The sequence below is a fragment of the Canis lupus genome, chromosome 24, assembly GCF_048164855.1.
Source record: "Canis lupus baileyi chromosome 24, mCanLup2.hap1, whole genome shotgun sequence".
Classification (NCBI taxonomy): domain Eukaryota; kingdom Metazoa; phylum Chordata; class Mammalia; order Carnivora; family Canidae; genus Canis; species Canis lupus.
Genome location: NC_132861.1, coordinates 46,145,918 through 46,160,805, shown reverse-complemented (window position 1 = coordinate 46,160,805; position 14,888 = coordinate 46,145,918). Strand labels below are relative to the sequence as shown.

The following is a 14,888-nucleotide window of genomic DNA, read 5'->3' as shown; positions in this document are numbered from 1 at the left end:
CACAAGAGATACACACAGAGAGAGAGGCACAGTCACAGGCAGAGGGAGAAGCAGGCCCCATGCAGGGAGCCCAACATGGGACTCGATTCCGGGTCTCCAGGATCACACCCCGGGCTGAAGGCGGCGCTAAACCGCTGAGCCACCCCGGCTGCCCCTTCCAATTTTGTTCTTTTTCATAATCATTTTGACTATTGGGGTCCTTTGTAATTCCATATGAATTTTAGGACCAGCTTGTCAATTTCTACCCCAAAAGCCACTGGGGTTTCAATGGGAACTGCAGAAACAATAAACTGATTAGCCATATTAAGTCTTCCAAGGCTTAATGAATACTGACTGATGCCTTCTCAGTTAGGTCTTCTTTAATTTCTTTCAAAAGTATTTTAGAGTTTTTATGTAAAAAGTCTTACATCTCCTTAGTTAAATTCATTACTACGTATTTTACTGTTTATAATGCTATTGTGTAAATGAAACTCTTTTCATAATTCCTTTTGCAGATTGTTATTGTTAGCATATAGAAATAACTTATTTTGAGGTGTTGATCCTGTACCCTACAACTGTGAATTCATCTACTAGTGCTAATAGTTTTTTGTATGTGGGATTGTGTGTTTAGGATTTTCTATTTATAGCATCATGTCACCTAAAAATAGACAGTTTAACTTCTCCTATTTGGATGCCTCTTATTTCTTTTTCTCATCTAACTGCTCTGGCTAGAACTTCTAGCACAATGTTGGATATCAGTAGTAAAGGCAAGTAAGCTGGTCTTGTTCCCAATCTTAGGGGAAAAGCTTTCAGTCTTTCACAACTGAGAATGATGTTAGCTATGGGTTTTTCATAAATGCCCTTAATCATATTGATGAAGGTCCCTTCTATTTCTTGTTCACTGAGAACAAGAGTGAGTTCAACAAGAGTGAGTTCAACAAGAGTTGAGAGTTTTATCAAGAAAGGTGATGAATTTGAGTGGCTCAGCGGTTGTGTCTGCCTTCAGCTTAGGTTGTGATCCTGGGGTCCTGGGATCGAATCCTACATCAGGCTCCCTGAATGGAGCCTGCTTCTCCCTCTGTCTATGTCTCTGCCTCTCTGTGTTACTCATGACTAAATAAAAACTTAAAAAAAAAAAAAAAAGAAAGAAAGAAAAAAAGGAAAGGTGATGAATTTTGTCAAAAACTTTTTCTGTGTCAATTTAGAAAATCAAGTGGTTTTTTCTTCATTTTATTAATGTTAGTTGCACCACCCTTGCACTCCAGGGATAAGTACCACTTGGTCAGGTTGTATAATCCTTTTAATATGCTGTTGGATTCAGTCTGTATTGGTATATTTTCACAACTAAAGATATACAAGGGAAAGAGACTACAATAAAACATACTAAATGTTAAAAGAATCTCTACATGGTGAGATTTTTCTCCTATATACCTTTCTGTATTTCCTACAGTAAATATGAGTAACTTTTTTTTTATAAATATAATATAAATATTCATTTGAGAGAGAGCAAGCGTTGAGTGGGAGGGGCAGAGGGAGAGGGAGAGAGAACAGAGCACAGAGCCTAACGCAGGGCTTGAACCCAGGACCCTGAGACCATGATCTAAAGCAAAATCAAGAGTCAACTGCTTAACCAACTATACCACCCAGGTACCCCTGAGTACCTTTTATTAAAAAAAATAAGATTAAAAAAACAGATTTTATTGATGTTAAAGAAAATATAAAGAAATTGTAAAATCAACAAGAAAGACAACCCAGTAAAACAATGGACAAAGAACACAACCAAATCAGAAACCATAATGGCCACAGGGATATGAAATGGTACTCAAGCTGATAGTGACTAGTGAAATACAAAAAAAAAAAGGAAAAAAAAGCCACACACAACTATCACAGCCACTGTTTTGGCCAAACTGTAAAAATCAAGAGCTAGAGGGTTGCATAAAAAAAATGAGACCTCACATATGCGGCTGGTAACAGTGCAAAATGGCTTAAATTACTATAGAAACTAATGTAGCATTACTCACATTACATCACCCACATCTGTGTGTTTAAAGAGACACCAAAAAGGGTATGTGGGTGGCTCAGTCAGTTAAGTGTCTGCCTTCAGTCCACGTCACAATCCCAGGGTCCTGGGATGGAGTACCAAGCCAGGCTCCCTGCTCAGCAAGGAGTCTGCTTCTCTCTCTCCTCCCCACTTGGTACTCTCTGCCACTATCTTTGTCTGTCTCTCTCAAGTAACTAAATAAAATTCTTAAACACACACACACACAGAACTAGGGTGCCTGGGTGGCTCAATCTGTTGAGCCTCTGATGATGGTTTCAGCTCAGGTTATGATCTCGGGGTCCTGGGATCAAGCCCCACACTGGGGTCAGCATGGGGTCTTCTCAAGATTCTCCCTCTAGCCCCCTTCCAGTCACTCGTGCTCTCTCTTAAAATAAATAAAACCTTTAAAAAAAAAAACACACACACACACAAAGAACCAAATCTAACCATTTCAATTTTAAAACACAGGTTCTAAGAATAATTACTGCAGCATAATTTGCAATAGCAAAATTTCAAAACAACCTAAATCTCTAACCAGAGGAGACTGGAAAAACTCTGGATTTTCTCACACATGGAATACTAAACAGAAGGGATGAATTAACTAAAGCTATGTGTATCAACACAGATAAATCTAAAATTCATTATTGAAAGAAAAAAATCAAACTACAGAATAAAAACTACTGTATGCCATCTTCAATATAAAATTCATAACCTGGGCAACCAGGATGGCTCAGTGGTTTAGCGCCGCCTTCAGCCCAGGGCGTGATCCTGGAGACCCGGGATCAAGTCCCATGTCAGGCTCCCTGCATGGAGCCTGCTTCTCCCTCTGCCTGTGTCTCTGCCTCTCTCTCTCTCTCTCTCTCTCTCTCTCTCTCTTTGTGTCTCGTGAATAAATAGAATCTTTTAAAAAATAAAAAATAATAAAATAATAAAATTCATAACCCTTTAAAAGCACCTGGCTGGCTCCGTCGGTGGAGTGAGTGACTCTTGATTTCGGGGTTAGAGATTCAAGCTCCATGTTGGATGCAGAGATTACTTAAAAATAAAATTATGGGGATCCCTGGGTGGCTCAGTGGTTTAGCGTCTGCCTTTGGCCCAGGGCGCGATCCTGGAGTCCCGGGATCAAGTCCCACGTCAGGCTCCCAGCATGGAGCCTGCTTCTCCCTCTGCCTGTGTCTCTTCTCTCTCTACATCTATCATGAATAAATAAATATAATTAAATAAATAAATAAATAAATAAATAAATAAATAAATAAATAAATCATTAGAGACACCTGGCTGGCTGAGCCAGTAGAGCATGTGATCTCAGGATTGTAGGTTCAAGTCCCACAGCAGGTGTAGAGATTAAAAAAAATAAAATCTTTGGGGCACCTGGGGTGCCTCAGTCAGTTAAGCATCTGCCTTCGGCTTAGGTCATGATCCTGGAGTTCTAGGATGGAGCCCTACATCGGTCTCCTTGCTCACTGGACAGTCTGCTTCTCTCTCTGTACCTCATCCTGCTCATGCGCGTGCATGTTCTCTCTCTCTCTCTCATTCTCTCTCAAGTGAATAAATAAAAATCTTTAGAAATAAATAAGTAAAAACAGTAAAATCTTTAAAAAATAACAATATGGGCGCCTAAGTAGCTTAGGCATCTGCCTTTAGCTCAGGTCATGATCCCACGGTCCTCAGATCAAGTCCCACATTGGGCTTCTTGCTCCCTCTCTCTGCCTCTTGTCCTACTTGTGCACTCTGTCAAATAAATAAAAATACTAAAAACTTTTTTAAAAATGTATAACCCTGTAAAATGAAATTTTTATGGCATATGGATATACAAACATGTAATGAAAATATTAAAACATGAATGAGAAAAATTATCCAATTCAAAGTAATATCTGGGAAAGAAGGAAGGGTGGAATACAGCCACAATATGAGAAATCTCATTTTTAAAACAAACAAAAAAAACCCCACAAATACATAATAATTTTAAGATTTCTCTATCTCAATCATAAACATAATGGTATTTGTGATAATATTCTCTATACTTATCTATTTGAAAGACTTCATAGTAAAAATATTTTTAAGAAAAATTAAACCAAAATACTGCCATATGTCAAATCTTTTTGAAAAGGGAACTAGGGATCCCTGGGTGGCTCAGTGGTTTAGTGCCTGCCTTCGGCCCAGGGCATAATCTTGGAGTCCTAGGATCAAGTCCTGCATCGGGCTCCCTGCATGGAGCCTGCTTCTCCCTCTGACTGTGTCTTTGCCTCTCTCTCTCTCTCAGATAAATAAAATCATAAAAATAAAAAAAAAAAAAGAAAAGGAAACTGGCCCCAATTTTGAAAAGGAAATTTTCAGCCATCACTGGCGACAGTATCCTTTCTTTCTTGTGTACTTTTTATAGCAATAAACAAACAACTTTTGACAATGAAAATATCCACTGATGATACTAAATGATACTGGGTTTCATGAATAAAGACAAAACTAACCTAGTTCAAAAGAAGTTATAAACAAAACAAAAACTGTTTATGACACTGGCAATGAAAATCACCAACGATTAATATCACACCTTTCTTAGAACTTAGCATAGTTGTAACAGAGAGCTTCTAATAAGCATCTCTTTCTTAATAGAGTGATTTCCTCCTGCAAACTATGGCAAGAGTGTAAAGGAAACATCCAGGGTTATTGCAAAAAGTAATGATGAAATGTTCTGGAATAAGACAGTTGTGATGGTTATACAACTCATGGTTATACAACCCACCAAACTGTATAGTTTAAAAGAGTGAACAGTATGACATACAAATTTTGTCCCAAGAAAGCTGTATTTTTGTTTTTTTAAAGATTTTATTTATGTATTTGAGAGAGAGAGAGAGCGCGCGCACAAGAGCAGGGAGTGAGGGAGGGGTAAAAGGAGAGGGAGAGGAAGACTCTCCACTGAGCAGGGAGCCCGACACAGGCTGGATCCCAGATCCCTGAGATCATGACCTGCGCTGAAGGCAGATGCTTAACTGACTGAGCCACCCAGGTGCCCCTCAAGAAATCTGTTTAAAAAAAAAAAAAGAAAAGAAAAGAAAAGAAATTAGGATTCTTCATTTAATGTGGCATTCCAGGGTTCCTGGGTGGCTCAGTCAGTTAAGTGTCTGCCTTCAGTTCAGGTCATGATCGCAGGGTCGTGGGATCAAGCCCTCCCCAGGTTCCCTGCTCAGCTGTGAGTCTGCTTTTCCCTCTGCTCCTCATCCAACTCATACTCTTGTTCTGTCTCTAATAAATAAAATAAATAAATAAACATAAAGTGGCATTCCATGGATGCCTGGGTGGCTCAGTTGGTTGAGCGTCTGACTCTTGGTTTTAGCTCAAGCCACGATCTCACAGTAGTGGGATCAAGCCCCATGCCAGGCTCCACACTCAGCATGCACTCTGCTTGGGATTAACTTCTTCTCCCTCTGCCCCTCCCCACCCTTGTGCAAGCACACACTCTCTTTAAAATAAATAAATAAATCTCTAAAAGATAAATGAATTAATAAAATGGCCTTCCAGCATTCCAATAAAGTTCTTATTTTTCCGTTTTACAACAATTACCATAAGTTCCTTAAAATCAGAAACTCTTATTTATGTTTGGAAACAACACACCATAAATAAAGACAACACAAAATCTACTTTCCAGCCCCAAAATCTAACTTTCTCACATCATAAACAAAAATTGGTGACAGAGAACCCATTATTAAGCACATTTTGGGCTGAAGATCTATATATTCCTTCAGTGGTAGAATGCATTCAAGAGAATCCAGGTTGCTAATTACTTCTGAAAAACTACATTTTTCTGAAGAGAAGCCCCTATCTCCCCCAAAAAGTAGCTCTCTCTCTCTACTCAAATAAATCATAAGATTCCCATCCTCAAGGATCTAGAAACATTTCCTCACCTCTATAAAACACTCAAAAAGCCTCAGAACTAAAACAGAATCTCATCAACTAAGACAGGCATCCACACTTTCGCAAAAACAGAAAGAAGGAAGCAGACCTGTGGGGATGGATGGCCTTAGGGCCTAACTAGTAACTTCCTATTTTCATGACTCAATGGAAAGCAATAAGGTTTTGACCTAAGGCTCAAAGCTAGTCACAAACCTGTTCTTCTTCTGTAAAGGGTACAAGAGCCAACGGAGGCAGGGGCTCCTCCTGTAGAATAGGCAGAAATTCTTTATCCAGAAGGTCTGAAGGTATCTGTATGACCAAACATATGACCATGAAATTAATGCTGTCCCTCTAATCACAAAAACTATAAAACAAGAAAAAATACTGTCTGGTTTATCTCTTGCTGTTTATTATAAATATGGAGTAAAGCTTTGTCAACCACAATTACCTTCAGCAGTACTTACATATTCTCAGAGGGTCAAGTATTAAAAACCCCAGTCACTTCCTCTTCCTCCCATCAGATCACCACATTCAGATTTGATATACAGCACTAACTCTGGTATTCCAGAGTGCACAGTGGAAGAGTAAAAATCCCCATATTTAATTCAAGGAACAAGGTACTAAAGAGAGTTTCACAAACAATTTGTTCTTAGCAATCATCATTAAAATTTGAGATCCCCAATCCATTAATAATAGTAAAAACAAAGTATATTTAAAAAATGGAAAATATTATCTCTCACTAGTCAGATAGTAAGTGTACTTTACACGCTGTTTTGGTTTCGATCATTTAGAAGTGACACAACTGTGATATATTTTAACATGTTCTCTCCACTAAAAATTGTTTATAGTTAACACAAAAAGGGGAAGAAGAGAAACAGCTCCTCTTCTCACTCCTAACTTCCAATTGAAGAGTAAGAGGTGCAAGGTGATGGCATTTCTCAGCCAGCAAACTGGGATAGAACTAGACATGAAGGAGACATTAGGAGGAAATTAGACAAAGTATTAAGTGCTGAAGATTTTCCTGTTTCCATGAAGCTTTCCACACCTGTAACAAAATCTTAGGCCTTCTCTAAGAAATACAGAGCTCCTTACACTTAGAAGATTCTCTGTCAACTACTACAGGTATCAAAGCCAAGAAAAAGAGAAAAATTATAGGTACCTCATCTATCAATACATCACCATACGTACTCTGAAATCTCATTCATAATTCTAAATTCTTTACTTTGTTTTTTTACCTTGTTATCTTTAAGGAAAAGTGCTAACATTTCTTCTCGACCATAACGATAGTCTGCTAACTTATACTTCGGCAAAGCTGGAGAAAGAGGAGGGGACGTGATACTCCCACCACTGGATAGAGCTCGGAGCCTAGAATAGGAGAAACATAAAATATAAAAATGAAGTGTCAACCCTGTGGCAATTCCTTACTTAAAAAATATGATGGCACGTTCCTGAGAAGTCTGGGAGTGAAGAGGCGACACTTTTTCGAAATCATAAAAGTAACATGATTAAAACGAAACTGAAGAATCACCTTATACATATTAGATTAATAAGAACTAATGAATCTGACGGTACCAATTAACAAATCTGGAATACCAATTGTTGTTAAGGATGTAAAACAATGGAAATTTTCAAGTAGTTTCTGTAGGATTGCAATGAAACAACCACTTCAAAGAATGATCTGCTAACATTTAATAAAACATTAATATTTGTTAAATAACAAAGTATTCTATATAAAAGAAAAAGCAAACATAGAAGCCTATAAAAAGATATACATGTAAACCTGCAAATAAATTTATAGTGTTTAAAAACACTATAAAGCATAGCAAAAGTATAAAAACAAACATGAATTGACAAATATAAAATTCAAGATAAGGTTCTATCTGCAAAGGGAAGGAGAGTATAAAGGGTGTTTTAAATGCAATGTTTTATTTTCTCATTCATGCTGTGTAGAAATGCTACAATTTCATAGTTTTATATACCTATAGTATTTCATGATTTTTACTGAAAGCAACTAAGAATCAGTGTACTGAATTTGAAAATGCAGTGAAGGGTGAAAGTGTAAGAAAAAAATTTGAGCCATATTTACTGCTAGGAAAAAATAAAAATATACTCTAAGAGGAATGGAACTTGGGAAAGGGAAATATTTGTAAGATGCTTTTATTTAAAAAAAAAAAAAAAAAAAGGTAGGGCAACTCAGCAAAAAATGGCAAAAATAAGATCCTACTGCAGCACTGTGTCAAAGAGCAGATAGCAAAACTATCAGCAATAACTCCTTATCTGAGGGCTGCCTGAAGTTCTATATAGTGAGTATCAAGAATAAAAGGCACTAAGATACTTTACTTCAGATTTAGCCTAAAGGAAAATTCAACAGAAGCATTAAAATACACTCTCCAGGCAGCCTGGGTGGCTCAGCGGTTTAGCGCTGCCTTCGGCCCAGGGCCTGATCCTGGAGGCCCCAGATCAAGTCACAGGTCAGGCTCCCTGTATGGAGCCTGCTTCTCCCTCTGCCTGTGTCTCTGCCCCTCTTCTCTCTCTCTCTCTCTCTGTCTCTCATGAATAAATAAAATCTTTAAAAAATAAATAAAATATATTCCCAAAATTGCTAAGCTTTATTCACATAACCAAAAAAGGGAATGATCTACACTATACACTTTTAAAAATATGAAATAAAAGAGCATTACTTGCATATTATCCAAAAATTATATACACATAAATATAAAAATATGTTTACATGTACAATATAATTCCAGAAAAGGCGGGAGGACATATTAGTAAAAGACTATAGGGTCTTTTTTCAATGTTTCTATCTTATCTTTCTACTCACTTTTTTTTTTTTAACATTTATGGACAATTTTGAACATATATAAAAATACCAAGAATTACATAACAAACTCCCACATACTGTTCACCCAGCCCCCAAATCAATAACCCATGGCCAACCCTGCTCCTTCTACCACTCCATCTAACCCTACTCTGATACTATTTCGAAGGAAATCATATGCTTTCAAAGATTTTTTGAAGGAATTTTTAAGGAAACGTTTTTCATTTTTAAATATTTCAGAATGTTCTAAAAGATACGGATTTTTTTCTAGTCTGGATTTTGCTGATTCTTATCTCTGTGCTATATAGTGTAACATGTTTCTCTGCTCTCTGCATTAATGACATTGGTGACTGGATATAAAGACCTGATCAGATTTGGAAAGACTTCCATGTTTTGCCATCAGGAAGCACAGACTGCCTCGTTGGTTTTTTGAGTCTAGCAGTCTCTGATAACCAAGGCTTAGGTCCCTAAATTTATTCATTAATAAATACAAGGTTACAAAGTGACTATATTCTATCATTCCTTATTTATTAGCTGGAGTATTTCTACAAGGAGAAGCTTCTCTCTTATACTTTTTGGTATTGTTACCAAATAGTATAGTTAATATAGGAAAAAAGAAAAAAGTCTTGATTCTTTTCAATTGGTTTTCAAAATAGGGACTTAATTTACTAGCATCTTCCAATGGTAACAAATTATTTTTAAAGTTAAACTATCCTTAACTAATTATTCTTAACAATATTCAAAATCTCCTTTTTTTTTTTTTTTTTTTTTTTAGGTAGGCTCCACACCTAACTCACAACCCTGAGATCAAGAGTCAAATGCTCCACTGACTGAGCAAGCAGGCCAGGTACCCTGCAAATTGTCTTACCTTTGACCAATGGGAGACTATTCAGATTGGCTCTCCTAAATCCTTCTGACACAACCCTAAGGGTCTTTAACAGCTTCTTTTTTACCTGATATATCAGTATGTTCCAGACATAACCTGTATTATTTCTTGCCTCAGATTTAGAATTAGCCGTTTCTCCAGGGAGCCTGATTCTCTCTAATGCATATTAAAAGTATAATCTGGGTGCTGGGAGTGCTTATTGCTAATAACTGATCTTTTGTTTTCTTTTCAGTTATTCCTGGACTTGGAAGTCATTTAGTCCAAGTCCTGTAAGACAGGTTGGGACAACCAAATAAAACATGCCCATGAAGAAGTGATCCAACCACTGTTGACTAACCTTCCAGGAAACTGCTTTCCATCAAATTCATGTAAAGTTGGGCTTTTTTCCTGAAGAAGTGGAATTAATATCCACTGAGAACTGAGGTTGTGAATTTTACACATGCAGTACCTCATTTTATTTCAGCTTCACGACAACCCCAATTAACAGACGAGGGTTACACAACTTGCCCACATTTACAGCCAGCAAAACAAAGACTCAAACCTAAGTTTTCATGACTAAAAAGAACAAAATCTCAAATTTTTATTTAAAATAGCCAACATTTAGTCTGCCAAACATTAATTTTAAAATATATATAGTTTTTTACTAAAAATATTTAGGGGTGCTTAGGTGGTTCAGCTGATTGTGTCCAACCCTTGATTTCGGCTGGGGTCATGATCTGAGAGTTGCAGGATGAAGCTCCACATTGGGTTGCATGCTCAGCGGGGAGTCAGCTTGAAGCACTCATTCTCACTCTCCTTTTGTCCCTCCCCCCCACTCACATGCTGTCTAAAATAAATCAAAAAATAAAATCTTTAGAAAAAAATTTTGTTAAAAGATCTTTCTTATACTAAACCAGTATGCTCGCCAATAGTTTCTACCACTAGAGGGCACAACTAGGTGCTTTTTGGAATGAAAATCACTTGGGTACCGGAAAATAGTCACACTGTCTCAAGACTTTTCCTTCTCATGGCTCAACATTACTAATTTCTTCATCTGTTCCTCATAAGGTTTCAAATCCACTCATGACCCTGGTTCCCTTCCAATGGACCCCCACGTCCTGCTGCCCAAGGATTGAATGTCCAATGTCAAGCACCAAATACTTCTTATAGGCACCAGATCTATTAAAAATAACGTAACCGGAGTGCATTCTCAAGAGATTCCTCCAGATATTGTGAAAAGAACAGACCAAGGAAAACTGAGAGTAATTCAAACTAAGATAGGCTGAATAAGGAGAACTGTGCTCTACTCAATAATCGACAAATCCTGTTTCAAGTCCCTCCCCACCTACAGATATCTGGAAAAGCTAAAAACATACTTGGGTAATATCCCTCCCTAAAAACCCACCAGTGATTTTTTTTTTTTCCCACCAATGATTTTTAACCTCTCCTGGATCTTGCTCCATACAACTCTCTCTTCTAGAAATTTAATCCCTCCTATTTGCTTTCCCCTTAGTCTCTAAATATATCTAATAGTGATATGTTTAAAACTCCTGTAATGCAGCATCCCCCCCTAGTTATGCATCATTGCTCATCTTTCCTCTTCATTTCAGAACCATCTCCACATCTGCACTTCCAGGTCACTTCAAAACCTAGTGCAAAAAAAAAAAAAAAAAAGAAACAAACAAACAAAACCACACCAGCATAATCTGGCTTCTCCTCTACAACTCCACTGCTCCAGTAGAGTTCATCAATAACCCACACAAATCCAAGGGGCAACTTCCTATCCTTGTCACCTTCACCTTTATGGTCATACTGAGATCTGTTTAACACAAGAGGCCTAGGTCTAGTATGAGTAGTAGTAACTGATAGGTAGCATTAGCAGGACCTTCTAAAACTCCATGATACCCCAAGGTCTTCACATATTAATTACTGTCCCAAATCCAAACTTCAGCTTATGAAAGCAATCTGGAATGTCAATGTAGATATGTGAAGATGTAGGGTCAAAAACCATTTCTGGGTAAGCTCCTGATTCTCAATTCCAGCTCTGACTTCCCTAGAGTTTAAGACTTCCACATTCAACCACCTAGAGACCCCATAGCTTTAGCTTTAACATGTCCCAAACCCTACTCATCAGCTGATTCATCCCAACCCCCCTTATCACCTTAAGGTGGGTAATAAGGAGACCACCATCTACTCAACCACAGAATTAAAAGTCTGGAATCAAGGACACCAGGGTGGCTCAGTGGTTGACCAGAGGTCATGATCTCGGGATCCTGGGATCGAGTTTTGCATCAGGCTCCCCGGAGGGAGCTTGCTTCTCCCTCTGCCTATGTTTCTGCCTCTCTGTGTCTCTTATGAATAAATAAATAAATAAAATCTTAAAAAAAAAAAAAGTCTGGGAATCATCCTTTACTCCTCACCTTCTACCATCTTCCATACCCAATTACCACATCCTACCAGTTTTAGATCCTAAATTTCTTAAGCCATCCCCTGGATCAACTAACCCATTATTGTCCACACTTTTCTTTCTTACCTGGACTGCTACAACAGCATCCTAAGTGATATAGCTAGTCACTGTTCATCCTCCACACTACTACAAACATATTTCAAATGCAAGCCTGAATAAGGTGTTCCCTGATAAACAATTGTTTATTGGCATATAATGATCAAATAAATCCAGAGCTTCTTAACGCAAAAAGGCTGCCTCCAAGCTCATCTCTCACACATTTCACACTATAGTAAAGACAATGTCTCAGAATTCCTCTCTTAAACTTGCCATTTCTTACCCCTTTGTCTTTATACATGTCCTTTCTGCTATCAGGAATATTTTTTCAAGCCATTTTCACTTGGGAGAGGGGAAGGCTGCTGCGGGAGCAGAGAGGTTAAGTGGAAGGAGAAGGAAGAGTCAGAATGAGGAGGATGGGGGGTAGCTGGAGAGAGAATAAGGGGAAAAAGAGGAGAAACAGAAATCCTCAAGATCTTGGCTACACACAAGTACCTGCTGAGCCTTAACGGAGTTAACTGGCTAGGGGAAGAAAAAGCTAATCAACAGTACAGACATACAGTTACTAAAGGATTTTGGAGAAAAACCTGATCCAATTTATATTTTAAGATTACTATAGGAAGAACAGTGAGAAGAATGGAAGCCATAAAACATTAGGCCACTCCTGTAATCATACTTATATTAGGGTGACAGCAATGCAGGTGGAGAGAAATTAACAGATTCAAGAGATATGTTGGAGATGAAGCTGACACAGCACTGTGATGGACTAGATGTAGAAATACAGAAGTAAAAGAAATACCCAGGGTAACTCCAAGACTTCGAGCTTGAGCTAATGGCAGACTGTGGTATTTAATATTAAACAAAAGGAGAAATTTAAAACAGTAAAACTCGGGACACCTGGGTGGCTCAGCGGTTGAGTGTCTGCCTTCAGCTCAGGGCGTGGTCCTGGGATAGAGGATCCAGTCCTGTATTGGGCTCCCTATGGGGAGCCTGCTTCTCCCCCTCTGCCTAAGTCTCTGCCTCTCTCTGTGTCTCTCATGAATGAATAAATTAATAAAAACAGTAAAACTCATGAGCTCAGTTTTGGAAAAGTATTGAAGGATGAGAGATCTACAGACATCAAATAAGTAGCTCAATATCCTATACTTCACTACACTTCCTTTACACATTGGTATTATAGTGAAATTATTTAGTGTCAGCTTCCCCACTACATCATTCAAAAGCAGGTACCAGGTCATTTCAACCTTGTTGCCTCAGAACCTAACACAAGACACAGAACATAGGAGGCACATGAGAAATGTTTTCTAAGCAAATCTTAATACTCTCTTCTAAAATACACCTCTCAATAATATTGAATTATTTATCCCTCCAGACCACACAGATGTCTTTCACTCTTTTTGAAAACTGGGATGAATAATGCATTCCATTCTCCAGAATTTTGCTCATTTTACCCACAAGCCCACAAAGATGATACTAGTAATCTAGCAATGTCAAGTTTTCCTTCTTTGCCCTCATTTCGCCCCACCCCATAAGACTCAAATGCCTTCATCCAACATTTACTAAGTGCTTATGTTCGGCAAGCTAAGGTAAACAATGGGCTTAGCAAAATTGAGATATACGGTGCCTTTCTTTTGTTCTTTTCTGAGTAAACACAGACACACAACACAAAGATGTAGCTACTTTCACACAGGTATAAACAAAGTGCTTTAGGGTAAAGAGGTGCCTCACTTTCTTGCAAGTAAAGACCTGAGAAAACTTCCCTAAGGCCATGGAGGAGATGGGATAGGAGAAAATCTAAAGGAGATTCGTTGGTTCCTTCCCCATAAAGCCAGGTAAATATCTGCAATTATTCCCCCTATGCCAAATTCCTTTATCATCTACATTTATCCGTTTATAATCCTCAAAGAAAAAAAATCCCCAAATAAAACTGTAATAATGAACTTGGTTTTTCAAAATGTCTTTAAATATACATACAAACATTTGCAAAAAAAAGAAAAGAATAGGAGGATACAACCCAAAATGTTAGCAATGGTTCTTTGGATGGTAAAATTAAGGATAACTTAGATATTTTATTTTTCTTTTTGTACTACTGTTTCCTCCAAGGTTTCCCAGAATAAGTATGAATTACTCTGTTAGTGAAATAAAAAATTCCAAAAAACCTGAATCTACCAGATTTAAAACAAAACAAAACAAAAATTGTTTTTCTTAAGGTAGTATTTAGTGTTTTGTCAAGGGTGAGGTAAACAGGCAGAGAATGGGAATTAAATTCACACAATCCTTCTGGTAGTCAATCTGTCCATAACATACATCATCCAAAGACTTAAAAATGAAATTTTTGATTTAATAACTCCACTTCCAAGGAATTATTCCAAAATAAATAAACAGCAGTACAAACAAAACGGTTCAAGGATGTACACACATATTTATAACAACAAAACATTAAAATCAACTTTACTTTCCAAAAATTCATTCACTCATTGAACAAATATTTATTGAGTACCTACTATAATGAAGGAACTGGAGATACAGCAGCGAATAAATTGTACAAAAATCGAGACCAAAGGACCTGCCCTCAGTGGAGCTCACAGTCTAGTGGGAGCTGGAGGATGGGATAGAAATAATAAAGAGAATAAGTGAGTAAAATATTTGCCATGTTCTATTTAGATATAGACCATGATGAAAAAATTAATCAGAGAAGGGAGGCAGGGAATAAGGGGAAGGTATTGTATAGATAGTCAAGAGAGGTATAAGATGGTAACATTTGAGTAAAGACCATTGCTTTGGGGACACC

At 37.7% G+C, this 14,888-nt stretch overlaps 1 protein-coding gene across 7 annotated transcripts in view; it reads right to left on the bottom strand.

The window, feature by feature from the left end:
• The window catches only part of GIGYF2 (GRB10 interacting GYF protein 2), a 136,238-nt gene that overhangs the window by 90,382 nt on the left and 30,968 nt on the right, over positions 1–14,888 (bottom strand). For all 7 annotated transcript variants that reach the window (XR_012016751.1, XM_072796704.1, XM_072796708.1 and 4 more), the window contains 2 exons: positions 7,144–7,273; positions 6,122–6,217 (listed from right to left, as the gene is read on the bottom strand). Coding sequence is in view for 6 of the 7 variants with exons in the window: in XM_072796704.1 (XP_072652805.1) it covers positions 6,122–6,217; positions 7,144–7,273 (226 nt within the window). In the remaining variant the exon portion in view is untranslated. The remainder of the gene's footprint in view (positions 1–6,121; positions 6,218–7,143; positions 7,274–14,888) is intronic.